Below are 19,503 nucleotides of genomic sequence, written 5' to 3'. Positions count from 1 at the left end.
AAACTAATGATTACCTGTATTCCATTGATATTTTCCACAGCTGCTGTGTCAGAAATAGCATGTATGCCTCACCTGAATGGTTTGCCTGTTGCGGTGAAGGCTGCGGGGTGTGAGGCTGCGAGTAGGAGCCACGAGGCGCCTGAGCCTGTGCCGGTGACGAGGGAGGCCTGCTGCCGTACTGTTGCTGCGGTGCCTGCTGGGGCTGCTGCTGTGGCGCCTGCTGTTGTTGTGGTTGCGGTTGGAACACAGCTGCAGTCGGGGGTTGCTGATCGAACACTGCCGTCTGCGACTGCTGTGGCTGGTAACTTACTGAAATGTTAATAAAACTCTTCAAGTTTGCATGTGTGCAACGTAACAAATTTTATATAAAATCGTACAAATATTCATAAATAGTAAGTAACTTCTGTAGACTAGCAGATTTGAGATTTGTGTAAGTGCTTTTGCTCACGATCATCCTTACCTGTCGGTTGATGGTAGGCAGTGTATTGTGTATGGTGGTGATATCTCAGATCATCCAATTGTGGAGGTAACTGTTGAATGAACTGTCCTTGCGGAGTCCATGCAGCTGGAAACAAACAACATTTGTTGAACATACTTTGTACATCCTTCTTACAATTTTCTTCTCCCTTATTACGAAGCTTATTTTTAGTATAATCTGCAAAAATTGTAGCAAAGTGCTACACCACACACTTTTAGGACAGTGTTCCTGAACACATGCCAGGAGTGACCACTTCAGTTTTATGATTTTATGAAGTAATCCTAAAGATTTTTACATTTAAATCTTTTGATGTGTGCATGGATTAGATACTATATTTTGTTAAATCTTCTATTTCCATTAATAAAGGATTTTGTAATAATGATCATTAAAGAGGATTCTGCCTTGTCTGGTGTAGGCAACGAGCATAACTGTGTAGGTCCCTTTAAGCAGCTAGCCCAATTCCATTTTACCTTTGGTCTGACAAGTCCATTTCATTTATATGTGCAGATACTACAGTTGTAGTGCCTGGATTTATGAGTACACAGGGCTTTGATACTAGGTAAGTTGTGAAAATGAACTCTTCTGTATGTTTTTACTTATGTAGTTGGGCAGATGTAGTACGTTATAGCGCAGTCTGACAATTTTCCTCTTGTTTTATCTACAACACTAATGATGGTCACACAGCTATTGAAATTGATTTGCAACAGAAATAAGTATCTCTGCTTCAACAACCAATGCTGACCCTCCTTTTGTTTTTAACATTGTAACAAAGTATAAGCATTACATAGATTTATACATGGTACTGGCCTCTTTTAATTTATACTACACTGATCTACTTTCCAGTATTTTAACAACATATGAACAGAACAACATAATCAAACACAACAGTGGCGTGTCTTTTATTCCATTGAAAATAATCCTTTATATGATAGTATATATCTAGAGTAAAGTAATTTTTTTGGACTTTGGTCATCTGACATCCACCATTGCCAGTTTCCCACTACTAATTTTTCCAAAGTTATTAAGCAAGGTATTTGTATGAAATCTTTGTATTAATCTGCTGCTTCCATAATATAGATAGGTAAATGGTAGCAATTCTTCATTTTTCATAAAATTTCAGTTTTTAAACAAAGGTTGAGGCAATTGATAGATTCATAATATACTCGTATTTATATAGAACTTTTAATATAGTACAGCTGACTTTCTGTTCTCAACACAACTACTAGCTTTCACATTTGGATAATTAACTTCATAATAATACATCATTTTGGACATATATACAGGGTATTATAATCACTTTGCTCTGCTGTTGCTGAAAGGAAAATCACTATCCAAACCTTAAAGCTAACTGGAAGTTCTTCAAATCTTGCAACTCTATTACTCTGGATTGTTTAATTACTTTGCATTAGAGCAAGTATAAGATGTTTTAAAATCTTTCCTCACAAATACAATTAGAGTTTAATCAAATGTTGCCTCATAAATAACAACTTACCAACACCATTTGGATCGCCAGCAGCTGCTGGGTGCCAGACGGAGTTAGTGTAGCGTTCCCTCAGGGGTGGTGCAAATGCTGCCTCAATCATGCCAGTGGCTGGCTGCTGTTGCTGCTGCTGTTGCTGCTGCTGTCCAGGTACACCTACTGGGGTGGCCGAGTTCCCGTAGAATGGCATCACGGTCGGTGCCTGCTGGTAACAAATATTACACTTTATCCAGGCAGTCAATCATTACAGGCATTCATTGTGAGGAAAATGGTTGAAAAGCTTAATGTGACTACCATGGAAATATTAATTAATTATATGACACTAACTGTAACAAAACTCATGAAACAGTTTGTAACCTACAACAAATCAGTAGCACGAGAAAGGAATTTTTGTAAAAGGAGACCTTCACTTAGAGAAAAAATGAAGGCAAAGATGGTGCTTTTGCTAATCTTTCTTTCTTCAATAGATCTCTTAATATAAAAATTGTATTGGTCAAAACAGAAGACACCACATCACAGAACACAACCAAAACAATGTGTATTTACACATCATATATACACTCTGCAATATTTGTATACAGCTTTACACAGTTATTTGTATTTTGGCAATAGTAGCTATAATTACAGTGCTGAAGATTTGTGCCCATCCTTTTAAGAGAACACAGAGAACTAGCAACTACATGGTTCTGACTAGTGCTAAAAACTCCTTACAGAACCTGTATATGCAGATGACAGCCCAAGAAAATTTCCGGCCAATGAGGTGAGAAGACAAGTTTCAAAATACTTTTCACCATAAATAGTAACTGGTGTGTGCCCAGGGCAACATATGCATAATGTCAGAGGTTTTCCAGAGATATTTTCTGAGTTTAAGGGAACTGGGGGCTCATTACAAAGTAATATTGTACTTGTGACTCATTTGGTTTGTTACCATAATTACCTTGATTTATGCCTTCATAACATTGAAAAAGGATGTAATATGCAATCACCAATAGTGAAACATAAAACAGAGTAATGCAACAGCAAAAATGCTGTAATGTGGTTGCTGTCGTTGAGGAAACAGATCACCATAGTGTAGTTGTGCTATTCTTCCAAAGGATTCGGTGAATCCGTATACAAAATGCCTATCGGCCACCTTGCCATTAGTAAACTTATCCTTACTGTGTGTATAACAACATGCAACTAATGCTCATGTAAAAACAAACCCAAGCAGTAGTGAATGCGAGCTTGTGGGCAAAGGGTAAAGTGGGCATTACTGTTCTTGGGATTACTTAATAAAGCGATAAACTATATACAATTGTACATGTGGCAGAGATATGATCCTCAAGAAATGGTCAGTCGATAACTTTACCAAAAACAGTAAAACATTAGAAAAATTTACTGCCTGAGAAAAGAATTGAAGTATCTAGAAGGGGAGGAGGACACAAAATGAAAGTTTAAGGTATATGATCCTCTATTCTTGATACTGGCACTGTGACAGGGTTGACATCTGAGGTGGTCACCCGGACGTTCTGTCGGAGACGATCAAGGTATCTCGCTGGGTACAGGAGTACCTCAAAATCGAAGAGACAGCTCACAGAAACATGTTACGTGTGGCTGAGAAGTGTCCTGTTGAAAAATGGCACCACAATACTGTCGCACGAGAGGTAACGCGTTACGACACAAGATGTCCGTGACTTGCCGTTGTGCTGGCACTACCAGCCGGGACCTGATGTCACACTCGATGACTTCCCACAGCGTGACAACAGCAGTAACGCGGCGATGTGCCTCTCCAAAACAATGGAGGAAAGTGACCTTCCCCATGTCGCCGCCATACTCGCCAGCAATGATCATTTCGGGTAAGGTAGAACCGTGATTCATTTACGATGACAATTCGACTAATTTCACCAGCAGTCCACGTCTGTCACGACACCATTCCACTGCAGCCATTTGTGTTCTGGTGTTAACGGCAGCCTACACATGGAACACTACTCCGTAGACTGGCAGTTGCTAGTCCCTGACCGATGGTGTAAGGTGACACAGAATGTTTTCGGGTGACAAGAGCTGATGTGAAAGGGTTACGGTGTGGTCGACGCATGATACAGCGATTCGCCCATTGCGGTTGTGAGATGCGATCGACCAGAACCTTGGCGACGAGTAATTCCTGTTCTCACTTTCCCATGCAGTCCAACATCGGGCAACTGTCACATCTGAATCCCCCACAAGCCTGTACACTGAACGATTCGACCAGCTGAGCAAATGGAGAATCACAACGAGGCGCAATTCAAACTGTGTCAGGTGCTGATAATAGCGATTCATACGAGTACGCGGCATCTGTGTGTTCTTCGCCGGCCGGATCCTGCCTCGGGCATGGATGTGTGTGATGTCCTTAGGTTAGTTAGGTTTAAGTAGTTCTAAGTTCTAGGGGACTGATGACCTCAGAAATTAAATCCCATAGTGCTCAGAACCATTAGGACCATTTTTGTGTTCTTCAGAGTGATCCCTCACCATCTGCCGCTGTCCATGCCCTTTTATACACTATCAGGCCTGATAGTAGCACTGAACACAGCAACACTAAAGGACTCTGGTGGCTATTCCACCTCCACTCTAATCATTCACAGACTAACTCTCACCAAATTATAGAGGTCTAATAAACAACATGATCCAATCCGCAACCCACGAGAACTAAAGACTTATAAATAGAACACAAGGCCAAGGTCTATAACTGAAATAGACAAACTAAATCTTTCCAGGTGCCACTTACAAAACACAGACGTATGACGCTACACGTCACAGAATCTACCGATGGCTCACGGTGTTCATTAGACTCTTGTTGTCAACAGGAAGTACCGTAAGTGAATGAAAGACGGTTGTTTCCAAACAAGACGCAGCACGGCAAGCGCTGTCGACATTTGCACTGTCGCTCGGGTATTTTCAATGCAATGCAGATACAAAATAAATGGGGAGAGGGGGAAGAAATCAGACGAAATGCAATTACTCTGTACCGAGCAATCGAAGACCATGGGCCCCTTATGCCAAATTATCGGAAAATATTTCTGAACGACCTCCGAATTATCGTCGCTGGAGTTTGTGTTTACGCTGTACACAACTGACTCGTCCAGTTTGCCACGAAAATTAGAAACAGCCTGTATACCACTATACTTGGGTTCATCACTGTTCACAACCCCATTCCCCTAACACTTTCCTCTCAAAGTGTAAGAATAGTACTGCGACCAAACAGGAAAAAGCCATTATCTCTGTCGGTACTTTAAAATTCGGACGTATCGACCAAGACATCACCGGCACCTGGAGACGGCTCATTTTTCATTTGAAAGCAATCTAGCGAGCCGACAGCTGCACGCAGGGCGAACCATCGCTCAGCTGCCATTTGCCAAGCGAGCCAAGATATACGATGGCTCCCGTCTTTAACTGCCGCACCAGCCGGCTACCCCCGCGAACTGTTCGCAGGAGCTGCAACTTCCGTGCATATTTCAGAGCCGCAGGTGAATTACAGCGTGAGGAAAAAAACAGCCCATATCTCCTCAGTTGCCGACTTTCGGAAGCTGACCTGTATGAGGTCATAGTTCCTCTCTTTACTGTACAAATAAAGCATTTCGTATCGGAAAAGAGGCATAAAATCTTCTCGTACACTTCCAGTTTCGCGCTAACTGAATTATGGTAGTTGCAGTATTCCGCGACTTATGAATTTTGGTCCTGCTTACTCCATGGACTGGGTTCGTCAGAATACCTCAACCCAGTATTACCTGATCACTTCGTTCAAATGTTTCGACAGACGATTCTGGTAAATACAGTTTTGTTTTCGGTTACGATCCTCAGCTACAATGAGCACTGGTTTTAAATTTACGGAGTCAGAAAACAGATTCCAGATACTGTGCAGAAATAGAGTGTTACTTAAGAATTAATACAATAAAGAAAAACGTGCGTTACAAAAATTGGCTTTTCGTAAATGTCATCTTTCTGTATTTCCACTTGCATGGAATAGATTGAAAATTTACCTGGGAGACAATCTTCATAATAGAAACTAGAACCGTATCCAGCATCACAAGTCGAATGGTAGCGAATATACGTGAGATGAACCAAACTATGAGTAACTACAAACATCTAACCTTCCTGAATCAATGTGTAATGTTTTCATGGAACTTCGAGGCGTGTTTACGCCCGTACAGCGTTCTGTATTTGAAGCCTTGGGTGATAAAGCTGAAGCTCAAATCGTTATCGGCAGCTGGTTTCTAAGATGTCGCTGGTTTGCTTCTTTGCGATATACTTTTCAAGTGATAAGATTTTCCAGCGTCACTCTCCAGGGCAAGCAAATAGAAAGGATACTGACTTATATCAACACTAAGCAAACCAACATGGACTTCTAATGGTTGTCGAGGTCTTCAGATTTGAATATCACGACACAGTGCAATAACTGAAATGTTGGGAAGTGTATATCTTCGAGGGAGGACGCGAGTATGTATTACTTAACATCTGCAAGCGTACACAAATGTGATTGTTCTCGACCGTTCCAGACTCAAACGAGTGCCCAAGTTTCTTTCTTGTCGAATTTAATGAATATTGAGGAACGAAAATATATTTTGTAGCTCTTATACGAAAAAGTATGCGCCTTACTTTCGCTTTTGATATTCGCATCCAAATACGTACGAGACGCACCAACTATTCTCTTCGGGGAGGCCTCAAGCGTAAGTTAATTCTAAAAATTCCTTAACGCATATTCTTCTCCACGGACCAGATCTTCAGGATTCTTCCCATAATCTGTAACCGTGGAATCTTCGTAGCAGTGTTACTGGACCCCAGTTTCCCGTTGAATTCATGAGCACAGTGCTGTACCAAAAGAAGTGACGTATTAAACATACGTCGCTGACTAAATCACAGTCTACAGTGCTTTTGCGCTTACATTCATCTGTTTAAAACGATGAAACAGTGGTTCTCGGTATCTAAGTTGCGAATGTCTTATGTGGATACACACAGCGGCCTGTTCCCGTTGTTACCGAAGGGCCGGCCGGGGTGGCCGAGCGGTTCTAGGCGGTAGTCTGGAACTGCGCGACCGCTACGGTCGCAGGTTCGAATCCTGCCTCGGGCATGGATGTGTGTGATGTCCTTAAGTTAGTTAGGTTTAAGTAGTTCTAAGTTCTAGGGGACTGATGACCTTAGAAGTTAAGTCCCATAGTGCTCAGAGCCATTTGAACCATTTTGTTACCGAAGGCTGACACAACACTGAATGGAATATTGAGCGAATTCGACAGTAATACCGAGAACTTAATATTCTCCACTAAAGATGAAGCTATCTCGGAGAAGATAACTGCCTGACTTTCAGTAGATATCTGGGGGCTAGAAAATTTGTGCTACCAAGACATGAACGTCGATTTCATAATTTCTTTTGACCCCTGTTAACGAATAGTCTACCCCATCAATGGAAATCTCGAATTTTAGAGAGTCATGCGGAGATACGAAGACAAAGTACGAAATATTTTTCATCATATAGTAACTGGTATGCGCCCAGGTCAACGTATGCATAGCGTCAGACGTTTTCCAGGGATATTTTCTGAGTTTAAAGGAACTGTGGCCTCTAGTGGCTCGTTGCACAATAATAATGTACTTATGATTCATTTGATTTGTTACCGTAATTACCTTGCTTTTTGGAAAATCCCTACAGTGAAAGAGATTTAATATGCAGTAACCAGTTGTGAAACATAAAGTAATGCAACAACTCTTAGATGTAAAAATACTGTGACATAGTTGTCGTCGCTGAGGGAACAGTTCAGCATAGCGTAGTTATGTCGCTCTTCCAAAGCATTCAGTAAACCAATACGCAAAGTGCATATGGGCCAGCTCTCCATTAGTAAACCTATCCACACAGTATAGCTGTTAACTGACACTGACGTAAAAACAAAGAGTAAAGTGGGCGTTACTGCTCTTGGGATTGTATTTTGGGATTGTATTGTACGGAACTGGCGACCTAGAAGCGACGGAGAGTCTTCGTCCCCGCCGTAACCCTCAGTGGCTCACAACAGGCTACAGCAGTCCACTCACCCCACCGCCGCCCCACACCGAACCCAGGGTTATTGTGCCGTTCGGCCCCCAGTGGAACCCCCCCCCCCCCCCCCCCGTTGAAAAATGGCACTACGACACTGTCGCATACATGAGGACGCAGGAGGACCATGACGCACCGTACAGTTGTGCCGTCAGGGTTCCCTAAGTCACTAACAGCCGGAACCTGAACGCATACCCGAAGGCTCCTCAAACCAGGAGTAAGGAGTAATACCGCTGTGGCTTTCCAGAACAATGGAAGATGAGACCTCTTCCCAGGTCGCCGCCATATGCTTTGGAGGTCTAAGGATTTGAAGTTCGTAGCTTCGTATTTCGAAATTAACTGTTCATTAGGTTGTCATTACAGGGGAATAAGAATTAAAATACGTCATGAAACGCAAATGATGGTCGGGGAAACGTGTGACGCAGAATTTCATGTCAATGTTGCGGGACTGAGCACAGTTTCCCCGTTTGGAGATCGGCCCAACTAAAATTACGAACAAATCAAAGCGTGCTGTGGACGAAGTCACACAAACGTTGTAGGAGCAACCTTTTTTTTTCTTCTTTCTTCAGTGATAAAACTCTTAAACAATGCTGTATAGACGCAGTGCAGCTCATTTCTTTCGCAGACATTTCGAAAGAATATGAGCACACTAATTTCCAGGAGGATGGTACAAACTGCATTCCAGCTTGTAAGTCCGAAACGTGTTTAAAAGAACAGTTTTCCCAACGCTTGGTTGGTACACGAGGAAGTGCTGTATGGCTGTCAGGAAGTCCGAACATCGAATTATGGAATGTAGTCAAATTAAATCGGGTGATGCTGAGGGAATTAGATTAGGAAATGAGACACTTAAAGTAGTAAAGGAGTTTTGCTATTTAGGGAGTAAAATAACTGATGATGGTCGAAGTAGAGAGCATATAAAATGTAGACTGGCAATGGCAAGGAAATCGTTTCTGAAGAAGAGGAATTTTTTAACATCGAGTATAGATTTAAATGTCAGGAAGTCGTTTCTGAAAGTATTTGTATGGACTGTAGCCATGTATGGAAGTGAAACATGGACGATAAATAGTTTATACAAGAAGAGAATAGAAGCTTTTGAAATGTGGTGCTACAGAAGAATGCTGAAGATTAGATGGGTATATCACGTAACTAATGAGGAAGTATTGAATAGGATTGGGGAGAAGAGAAGTTTGTGGCACAACTTGACTAGAAGAAGGGATCGGTTGGTAGGACATGTTCTGAGGCATCAAGGGATCATCAATTTAGTATTGGAGGGTAGCGTGGAGGGTAAAAATTGTAGAGGGAGACCAAGAGATGAATACACTAAGCAGATTCAGAAGGATGTAGGTTGCAGTAGGTACTGGCAGATGAAGAAGCTTGCACAGGATAGAGTAGCATGGAGAGCTGCATCAAACCAGTCTCAGGACTGAAGACCACAACAACAACAAATTTTGGAGCCAACCGGAGGAGAGAAAGTTGCACAGAAGATCAGACAACAGAAAATGAAGAGAGCATATGGTATGACACATGAAATATACAATAAAAAATGCATCTCCTCGAACACAAAAATCAGACACTACTGCGCAGTAATTAAGCCAGCAGCACTATATGCTAGTGAAACGCTCACACTCCACACAAAATGTGATTTAGAAAAAATACTAAAAGAAGAACGCAAAATTATGAGAAAGATTTTAGGTCCAAAATTAACAGAAGAAGGATACCGGATACAATCAAGAAGAACCACAGAAACTATATCAAACCTGGCAGCAGACATAAGAAGGCGAAGATTAAAATTTTATGGACATGTCACTAGACTTCCCCCCACACGACTCACCAACAGAATTCTCACTTACATAGAAAAAGTCAAATCAACAACACCATGGATTAGCCAAGTAAAATTAGATTTACAAAAAGCAAATATTGAACTTAAAGATGTCAAAGATAGAAAAACTTTTAGAAATAAGGTGGAAAAGTGGATTGTATTGTCGGAGAAGGAAGCACTAAAGAGACCAGGAACAAAATGGACAGAAGAAAGAAAAAGAAAACATGGAGAACGAATGAAAGAAGTATGGAAGAAACGACGTCAGAAAGCTTTGCGTGATCCTTCTGGGTCCATTCGCGATAAGTAAGTAAGTAAGTATATATATATATATATATATATATCTTTGTGAGTATGAATGACATTTCACACACTTTATTAAGTAACGAGACTTTCAAGTAATTATATTTTTAAAGAAACGAAGTACTTTTCGTCGCAGTATTACAGAGCTCTGGAAAATAGGAATTCATTGATACGACCGTGGTTTATGTTCACAGACTGAAAAATAGGTACCATATTTGCTGTGTTTAAAACGAATTTCTTCGCAAAAAAAAAAAAAAAAAAAATATTTGTTGCCAAACCTATAGACTAAACCTCACATCGATATATTATCTCCTTTACGATTTACCTTTCTTTATAACCTTGTTTCGATATTCGAATCATTTATGAAATCTTAACTCAGCCACGCTTGATGAGTGCACTGTTTGTTTACCCGATCAAAGTTCGAGATTTACATTTGGGTAAAGAGCATCGGGCGCATCTCCTATAGTTACGTCCAGTATGAACCTGCGCACAAGGAAAGAGACACTTAAGGCACTGAATCTTATAAATAGTGCCCCGTCCATCTTTATCTACAAATGTGTAAATAAGAAAGACAGCTTTGTAGTCCACAACTCACAACAGGAGAAACGACACGGCCGAGTTGTTGACTTCACTAACCGCAGTTTATTGGCCGGGAAGAAGTGACCCTCACGCATCTTCGGTTTGGGCACTGTCCTCTCCTTTCTATTACGGCGGGAGGATCCCCCGTTTTGTGGTGTGCACATCTCTGTCCGCCACATTTTAACAAACTGCATTTTATACTGTGATGCAAGGGCAGAAGCACAAGTTGATGAGGATCTGCCCTGTGTTTTAGCTAATTATGAGACGTGTGTATCTAGGGTTTTAAAGTTTTGTGATGTGTCTAGACTCTGGCCTACACTTTTAGGCTGGAGGTTTTAGTGTATTGCAAAGTGGCTGGCTCTTCCCTTCTTTCCTTGCGGTCTGTCAGCCACTTCCATCTGCTATATTGTTTTAGCTCCCTCTACCGCCGGCCGGAGTGGCCGAGCGGTTCTAGGCGCTAGTCTGGAACCGCGCGACCGCTACGGTCGCAGGTTCGAATCCTGCCTCGGGCATGGATGTGTGTGATGTCCTTGGGTTAGTTAGGTTTAAGTAGTTCTAAGTTCTATGGGACTGATGACCTCAGATGTTAAGTCCCATAGTGCTCAGAGCCATTTGAACCAAGCTCCCTCTACCACTTTCTTCCTGTGTTGTCCATGTTCTACTGCTGGCGGCATGCTTCGTCCCACGATTCAGTGTGGGTAGGCACATATTTTTCCAAGCTTGTTACCTGTGTTTTACGTTGTGTTTTATCTTACTGTTCTGAGTCTTTCCTTGACACCCGTCTCAATCTGTTACTGAACGGGCGCTTAAGACCTTGTTGTCGTGCGCCCATACAACCCTCACCACCACCACCACCACAACTCACAGCACGGGTCATAGTCTACCAGTATCAGCCTCTACCTCCGCCCGTGAATTGATGAGCAGGAAGAGCGTTTTGCCGATATGTCTATTTGCAATGCCTAAATTCTTTGTTTTATAAAATAATTTTTCCTAATGTAGGGTTGTCTGGCGATTTTCTTTGGTAAAAATTTCCGTATCTGTCCAGTAGCGACTCCTATTGAATATTTCTATAAAGCTCTCGTGAAATCGAAGAAAACAAGGGGCGAAGTTCGTCTGTTATTCTGCATTTGTGAGGATCCGCGAGAACGAAGAATTTTCTATCACTGTTATCTCTTAAACAATACTAGAAATATACTTCTGTGATTATTGAGATTGATTGGAGATGTTTAAACTAAAGAACTGTTTTTCGCCTTCTTACGTACACGAAATTATATTTTGCTAATGTTAAGCGTCAGCTGATAGTCGCAGTAGTATCCACTGATTATTTGTAGGTCTTTCTGTATTTCGCATCAATTTTCTGAAAATAGGTCTCCTAGAAACAATTGCATCGCCCGTCGGTTTCTGGGTCTCTCACTGGCGTTATCTGAAATAAATGCTGTCATTCATTTCATGGAACACTGATTTGAACAGAAAAAAGAAAAAAACGAAAATAGAAAGAAATCCGGCAAAATTATGAGGTAATGCAGAGTACTTTCTAAGAAATGGCTATCATGCGCACCGGGACATTGTTAAAGAGGAAACAGCTCCTTGTGCTGGCCCAGACGAAGGCAGTGCGGTGAGTAATTGTGCGATAAGAAGCGCGCAGACGTGCGAATGTCCCGCGGCGTGGCTGTGCGGTGTTAAGCGCTCCCCTGCGGTTCCCCGGGGGTCGGCTTGCGGGCGGCCGGCGAGCGCTAGCGCTCCTGCTCCGGTTCCTGTTCCTTCCTTTGCCCGGGCTGCGGCCGAACCTCATAAACCGCTGTTCCGCTCCTCTCGCGCCCCGCCGCTCCTACCATCCGCCCCCACCCCCTGAGCGCAACCTGTCCTTACCCCCCACCACCGGGTACTGCGCTCCCCTCCCCGCGGCGCTGATGGGTCTCTTTCCGTATCCCCACCACCACGGCCAGCCACTTTCCCCGCAAATTACTGGCGAACCCATCTGGCAACAGCGCACGCATAATGACGCGCTTGCGGCTTGCCAGGGCAGCCAACTTACAACGCGGAAGAGAGCGACAGTATACCGCACGTCCAGAATACCTTGCGCGTCACCAGGGAACGAAATTTTTCCATTATGCAACTGAAGTTTTACAGATGCAGATGGAAAGAAGACTGAGGCAAAAAATAGATCATTTAACTTACAGCTTCTGCCACAAGTAAAGAGTAAATCACCGAATTATATGCGTGCAAGAACCGTCATTCATGTAGTCATCAAAATAAACATGATGCAGAATTTAGTGCTTGAGAAGCGAATAGGAATTCTTATCGACCCCCTGCAGCGACCGTGACTCGTTGAGAGCAACAGGAGGGGGAAACCTGGAGTGCTACAATCGATCACTCCTATGACGTCATAGAAGAGAAGCACGAGCAGAAGGACGTGCGGACATGGAAAAGGAACAGGATGGCCGCCCTGCTGTCGATGGCGGCGCTCGTGCGGGCCGCGGCGGTGGTGGGAGAAGGGTGCGCAGCCACTGAGCGAACGAGGGCCCCCGAAGAACGTAACAGCGGCTAGCGAAAAAAAGTCTCTTCACCCTTGGTCCAATTACATTCATTCCATTTTCTCCATGACACAGACTCAACACGGATACGGCCGTGTAAAGGGACTTTCAGAACTCTCAAGTGGAACCGGCACCATCGTTCTAAAAGTGTTCGGTACTTCTACATTTTCTCGTCGAAATGCATATTGGTTAAGTTTACATTTTTTCTCTTCTTCTAGATTTTGCGTATGCGAGCTCCGTTTAAACAAAGCTATTTGAGATCATCTGTAGTAAATTTCCTCTTTATGAGTGAGTTGTTTCCCTTTAGCGCCTCTAATCTGATACCACATAAGATGTAGCTACATATTTTTTATAATACTCCTCTTCACTCCATGTTAGAGGAATATTATGTAAGAAAATATGAAATGGAAGACCAATCGTTAACAAGAACAGAACTTATCGCTACATCTACACCCTCACTCGCAAGACATCTTACGGTGTATCGTGAGGGTACGAGGGCGTGCTCAAAAGTAACGCCTCCGAATTTTTTTATTGTTCTCAATATTGGTTGAGGTATTACATGTCATGCCTATTATTCGGGCGACTTAATCGCTTCGCTGACGCAAGTTGCAACCTTCTGTCGCTAGAGGATTCGGACTTACAGCGTGTATAGGATTGTCATTCGTCCCGATATGTCGGAACCCTCACAGTTATAGACATTCTTGTCCCGTCATTTTGTCCCGAGTTTGCAAAATACTGGTACGAGCTTGGTCCAAGTACTGAAGTAACACCATCTGTTGGCGCAACGTGTAAATGCAGCCTCAGTGTTATTTATGTCAACACGTTCATGTTGACAAGCTAGTCTCACAGATGGCATTGCATGTTGCGTATTCTGTATCGATGACGTAAGTACCTTCTAGATCTAGCGTCATCATTCGAGAAAATATCAAACTTCTCCAGTAGAATGGGGCTGGAACTATTTAGGCAGCGCCACGCGGAAGAATCTGGCATTTCACTTTTGAATAGCGATCTGACAAGACGATTCTTTCTAAACGTAATACGAAAAACTTCTTTCTAAACTTAATACGAACAACGAGTACAAGCTTGTTCCAGTTGTTTGAAGCGTATATAAGGCGTGAAGTACATAGTGACGTCTACCTCGATCAATAAAGTGTTATTGTCGACCGGTTACCGTGTAACAAACGTATCTTACCATAGCTTACTAAAATGCCTAAGCATGGAAAGAGAAAGTGTCACTTTTCGGATGATTACACAAGAGAGTGGTCTTTTGTCAAGAAAAGCCGTACGGTTCAGGAAGCGTAGTGACAGATTTTTAGCTGTTACACATCAGAAACTCATGGAGATGTCAGATGTGAGGCATCACATTTCTACGGATACAAATAGATTCGGGGTAGTATCGACATCAAAGCCTACTGTTACATTCATGATTAAAGAGGATATCCCATAAGAATTGCTCGCTGCTTCTGCAGAACTAACAAGAGCTTATAAAATTGTCAAGGATCATCAGTCCTCCAGTTTTCTTGACTGTACCTTAAATCTGAGTCCGCAGCGTCCCCGACTCCAAAGTCGGCGCAAAGCAGTCTAAAGCCAGAACCAAACAGCGATTGTTAAAAATATTTTCGCACCACACTTCGTGCCCGAATGCATAGAAGATTTACAAGAAGTTTCATTTTACGGAATAGGCACTGACGCATCAAACCACAATTCTCAATACTGTACGGAAACTAACGGAATCCTACAGAAGCCGTTTGATTCGCTAAATAACGAAAAATCAGATACAGTTGCAAAATTTTGTCTAGACACTTTAAGCTGCAAATCGCATTAGATAAATTAATCGCTTTTCAAGGAGACAACACCCGTACCAACTTCGGAGGGCTTCATCGACCCGGCCATCGGAGTATGTTTCACCAAATTAAAGATTAACTAGGAAAACTGTAAAAGGAATTGGGTGCCCTGCCCATAACCTCCACAATACAGGGTTATTACAAATGATTGAAGCGATTTCACAGCTCTACAATAACTTTATTATTTGAGATATTTTCACAATGCTTTGCACACACATACAAAAACTCAAAAAGTTTTTTTAGGCATTCACATATGTTCGATATGTGCCCCTTTAGTGATTCGGCAGGCATCAAGCCGATAATCAAGTTCCTCCCACACTCGGCGCAGCATGTCCCCATCAACGTTGATGCGAGCTCGCAGTTCTGGCACGTTTCTTGGTAGAGGAGGTTTAAACACTGAATCTTTCACATAACCCCACAGAAAGAAATCGCATGGGGTTAAGTCGGGAGAGCGTGGAGGCCATGACATGAATTGCTGATCATGATCTCCACCACGACCGATCCATCGGTTTTCCAATCACCTGTTTAAGAAATGCCGAACATCATGATGGAAGTGCGGTGGAGCGCCATCCTGTTGAAAGATGAAGTCGGCGCTGTCGGTCTCCAGTTGTGGCATGAGCCAATTTTCCAGCATGTCCAGATACATGTGTCCTGTAACGTTTTTTTTGCAGAAGAAAAAGGAGCCGTAAACTTTAAACCGTGAGATTGCACAAAACACGTTAAATTTTGGTGAATTGCGAATTTGCTGCACGAATGCGTGAGGATTCTCTACCGCCCAGATTCGCACTGAACGCATCCTCTTCCATGAGCTGTTGCAACCGCGCCGAAAATTCAAAGCGTTTGACTTTGTCATCGGGTGTCAGGGCTTGTAGCAATTGTAAACAGTAAGGCTTCTGCTTTAGCCTTTTCCGTAAGATTTTCCAAACCGTCGCTGTGGTACGTTTAGCTCCCTGCTTGCTTTATTCGTCGACTTTCGCGGGCTACGCGTGAAACTTGCCCGCACGCGTTCAACCGTTTCTTCGCTCACTGCAGGCCAACCCGTTGATTTCCCCTTACTTGAGGCATCCAGAACTTTAAACTGCGCATACCATCGCCGAATGGAGTTAGCAGTTGGTGGATCTTTGTTGAACTTCGTCCTGAAGTGTCGTTGCATTGTTATGAATGACTGATGTGAATGCATTTCAAGCACGACATACGCTTTCTAGGCTCCTGTCGCCATTTTGTCTCACTGCGCTCTCGAGCGCTCTGGCGGCAGAAACCTGAAGTGCGGCTTCAGCCGAACAAAACTTTTTGGGTTTTTCAACGTATCTATAGTGTGTCGTGACCAAATGTCAATAAATGGAGCTACAGTGAACTTATGAAATAGCTTCAATCATTTGTAATAGCCCTGTACTATACCAAGCGCTGGTGGAGTCTTGACTGTCGACATTGAAATAACCGTCAAGAAAATAATTATTTTTCAATATACACAGTAAGGACAGAGAAACTTACAGAGTTCTGATTATACGCAGATGTCGATCATCAGATCCTTCTATCTCACTCAAAAACGAGATGCCTCTCATTAATGTCCACAGTTGAGAGAATTCTTAAGCTCTGCATTTCATTAACTTTTTGACGCCGAAGACAGGCCATCTACAATAATTTCAGATTTTTTTCAGGAGTCCGTTCAGTGAAATTTACTTCATGTTACTGCAGTCAAACTTGGCTCTATTTGAAAAAAATATATAAAAAACGTGGAGAAAAAGAAAGGCTCGCTAATTGAAATTTCGATATTTGAGGAAGAGATAATGACTTTTTATACCACAGAATTTGATTACTTACAGAAATGGACTGCTTCTTTTAATAAATATCAGGTATTTGACTGGTTGACGCTGGAAACCCCATATTGGGTGATGATTGGAAACACTATTATACGCATATGCCAGACTAAGAATGGTGTAAAGATTTCAGACGGCAATTGTTTTCAGGAATTTATGTACCTGAAGAGCTTTCTAGAAACTAAGCGTGGCTCGGTAAATAGAAGTCTAAATACTCTGTGGAAGAAAGGCGGCCGGCCGGTGTGGCCGAGCGGTTCTAGGCGCTTCAGTCTGGAATCGCGCGACCGCTACGGTCGCAGGTTCGAATCCTGCCTCGGGCATGGATGTGTGTGATGTCATTAGGTTAGTTAGGTTGAAGTAGTTCTAAGTTCTAGGGGACTGATGACCTCAGATGAGTCCCATAGTGCTCAGAGCCATTCGAACCATTTGATGAAAGGTGAATTTACTCTCACGGAAACAGAACATTCAGAACGTAAATGCCAACTGCTAAAATTATGTATTTGTTTTGTATTCCCGCACGCAACGTCAATGTAGAAAGAGTATTTTTGTTGATGTCGACCCAGTGGACCGATAAAAGAAATCGATTGCTGCCAGGGACTGTGGAATCAATCTTACAGTGTCAATTTAGCTACAAGCTGACTTGCATAGAATTTTATAAATATGTAAAAGGGGGAAAAAAGGCTTGCTGAAAAAGATGAAATGTTCCGAAAAAATTGGTGTACAAGCTACTTCTACCGCAACAAGTTCCATGTAATAGGCTTCCGAATAAAAAAAAAATTATATTAAGTAAATTTTTACTTCATTTCTACACCCCCACCTCGGAGTGTCCTAACGAGGTCCGAGGTATAAATGGCAATCCTAAGCAAGAGTGAGGAGCGGCATACTGTTATGGAGTTCCTAACCGCAGAGAAAGTGCCTGCAATTGAAATCCATATAAGAATGAAATACGTGTACGGTGATGATTGTGTCCACATCAGTAATGTTGCGACGCTGAGTTGTGCGTGCTCGCAATGAAGAAAGCGATGGTGCTGCCCTCGACGTGTGTGACAGGACACGGAGTGGCTCCATAACTTCGCTTTGATAGTGATAAAGCGGTGCAAGCAGAGGTGAGGTTGTGGCTCCGTCAACGAAGTCAAACATTCTACAGTAAATGTATCAACAAACTAGTCTCTCGTTGAGAGAAACGTGTTCGTCGCCAGAGCGACTATGCTGAGAAATAAATGCGTACACATGATGAATAAAGATGTAAAAAGTTAATGATAGTTTGTTTTATGTGAAAAACGCTAAGAATCTTTACATAAAAAATTCGGAGGCATAACTTTTCAGTTTGTGTACCGCTGTCACTCGCCCCCTCCCTCCCTTTCAGTCATGAATGGTGCGCGGGAAGAACGACTACTGGTAAACCTCAGTGTGAGGTCGAATCTATCTTATCGTAATTGCCTTGTCGCTAATTAGATGCAAGATGAAGCAATATACTGGTTTACTATTGCAGGAACGTATGCTCTCGGAATTTTAACAGTAAGACGCGACGTCTCTCCTGTAGCGTCTGCCATTGGAATTACGCGAGCATCTAACTCTTCTGCTCTAACTATATTAACGTGTGACTAACCGCGCTGCTTTTCTTAGCATCTGATCTGTCAATATTTTGTGGTAAGAGTACCAGACTGATAAGCAATATTCAGCTATTGGTCAAACGAGGGATTTGTAATCCATCTCCGTCGATGGAGTACACTTATTGAGGGTTCACTGGATCTCCGTGTGGCATCTACCTGTCTTACGATTACTTTCATGTAGTCAGTTCAGTTTGAAACAGAACTTAGGCTCTTAGGGGAAGTATGAATATCTGAGGCAAACCACTGCTGACATAGCCTTTCACACACGCATTCCAATCACATAGGTTGCAACAGCTCAGATCTACATCTACATACATACTCCGCAATCCACCATACGGTGGTTGGCGGAGGGTACCTCGTACCACAACTAGCATCTTCTCTTCCTGTTCTAATCCCAAACAGAACGAGGGAAAAACGACTGCCTATATGCCTCTGTACGAGCCCTAATCTCTCTTATCTTATCTTTGTGGTCTTTCCGCGAAATATAAGTTGGCGGCAGTAAAATTGTACTGCAGTCAGCCTAAAATGCTGGTTCTCCAAATTTCCCCAGAAGCGATTCACGAAAAGAACGCCTCCTTTCCTCCAGTGACTCCCACCCGAGTTCCTGTAGCATTTCCGTAACACTCGCGTGATGATCAAACCCACCAGTAACAAATCTAGCAGCCCGCCTCTGAATTGCTTCTATGTCCTCCCTCAATCCGACCTGATAGGGATTCCAAACGCTCGAGCAGTACTCAAGAATAGGTCGTATTAGTGTTTTATAACCGGTCTCCTTTACAGATGAACCACATCTTCCCAAAATTCTACGAATTAACCGAGATTATCCGCCTTCTCCACAACTGCCATTATATGCTTGTCCCACTTCATATCGCTCTGCAATGTTACGCCCAAATATTTAATCGACGTGACTGTGTCAAGCACTAAACTACTAATGGAGTATTCAAACATTACGGGATTCTTTTTCCTATTCATCTGCATTAATTTACATTTATCTATATTTAGAGTTAG

General features: G+C 42.6%; 1 protein-coding gene across 1 annotated transcript in view; it reads right to left on the bottom strand.

The window, feature by feature from the left end:
- LOC124711676 (methylcytosine dioxygenase TET2) overlaps positions 1–19,503 on the bottom strand; it is a 52,876-nt gene that overhangs the window by 25,233 nt on the left and 8,140 nt on the right. The window contains exons 2-4 of the mRNA XM_047241872.1: positions 1,971–2,160; positions 461–565; positions 73–309 (exon numbers count right to left, since the gene is read on the bottom strand). Coding sequence (XP_047097828.1) covers positions 73–309; positions 461–565; positions 1,971–2,160 — 532 coding nt within the window. The remainder of the gene's footprint in view (positions 1–72; positions 310–460; positions 566–1,970; positions 2,161–19,503) is intronic.

This window comes from Schistocerca piceifrons, chromosome 8 (genome assembly GCF_021461385.2).
Source record: "Schistocerca piceifrons isolate TAMUIC-IGC-003096 chromosome 8, iqSchPice1.1, whole genome shotgun sequence".
Lineage (NCBI taxonomy): Eukaryota > Metazoa > Arthropoda > Insecta > Orthoptera > Acrididae > Schistocerca > Schistocerca piceifrons.
This window is presented reverse-complemented; position numbering and strand designations above follow the sequence as displayed.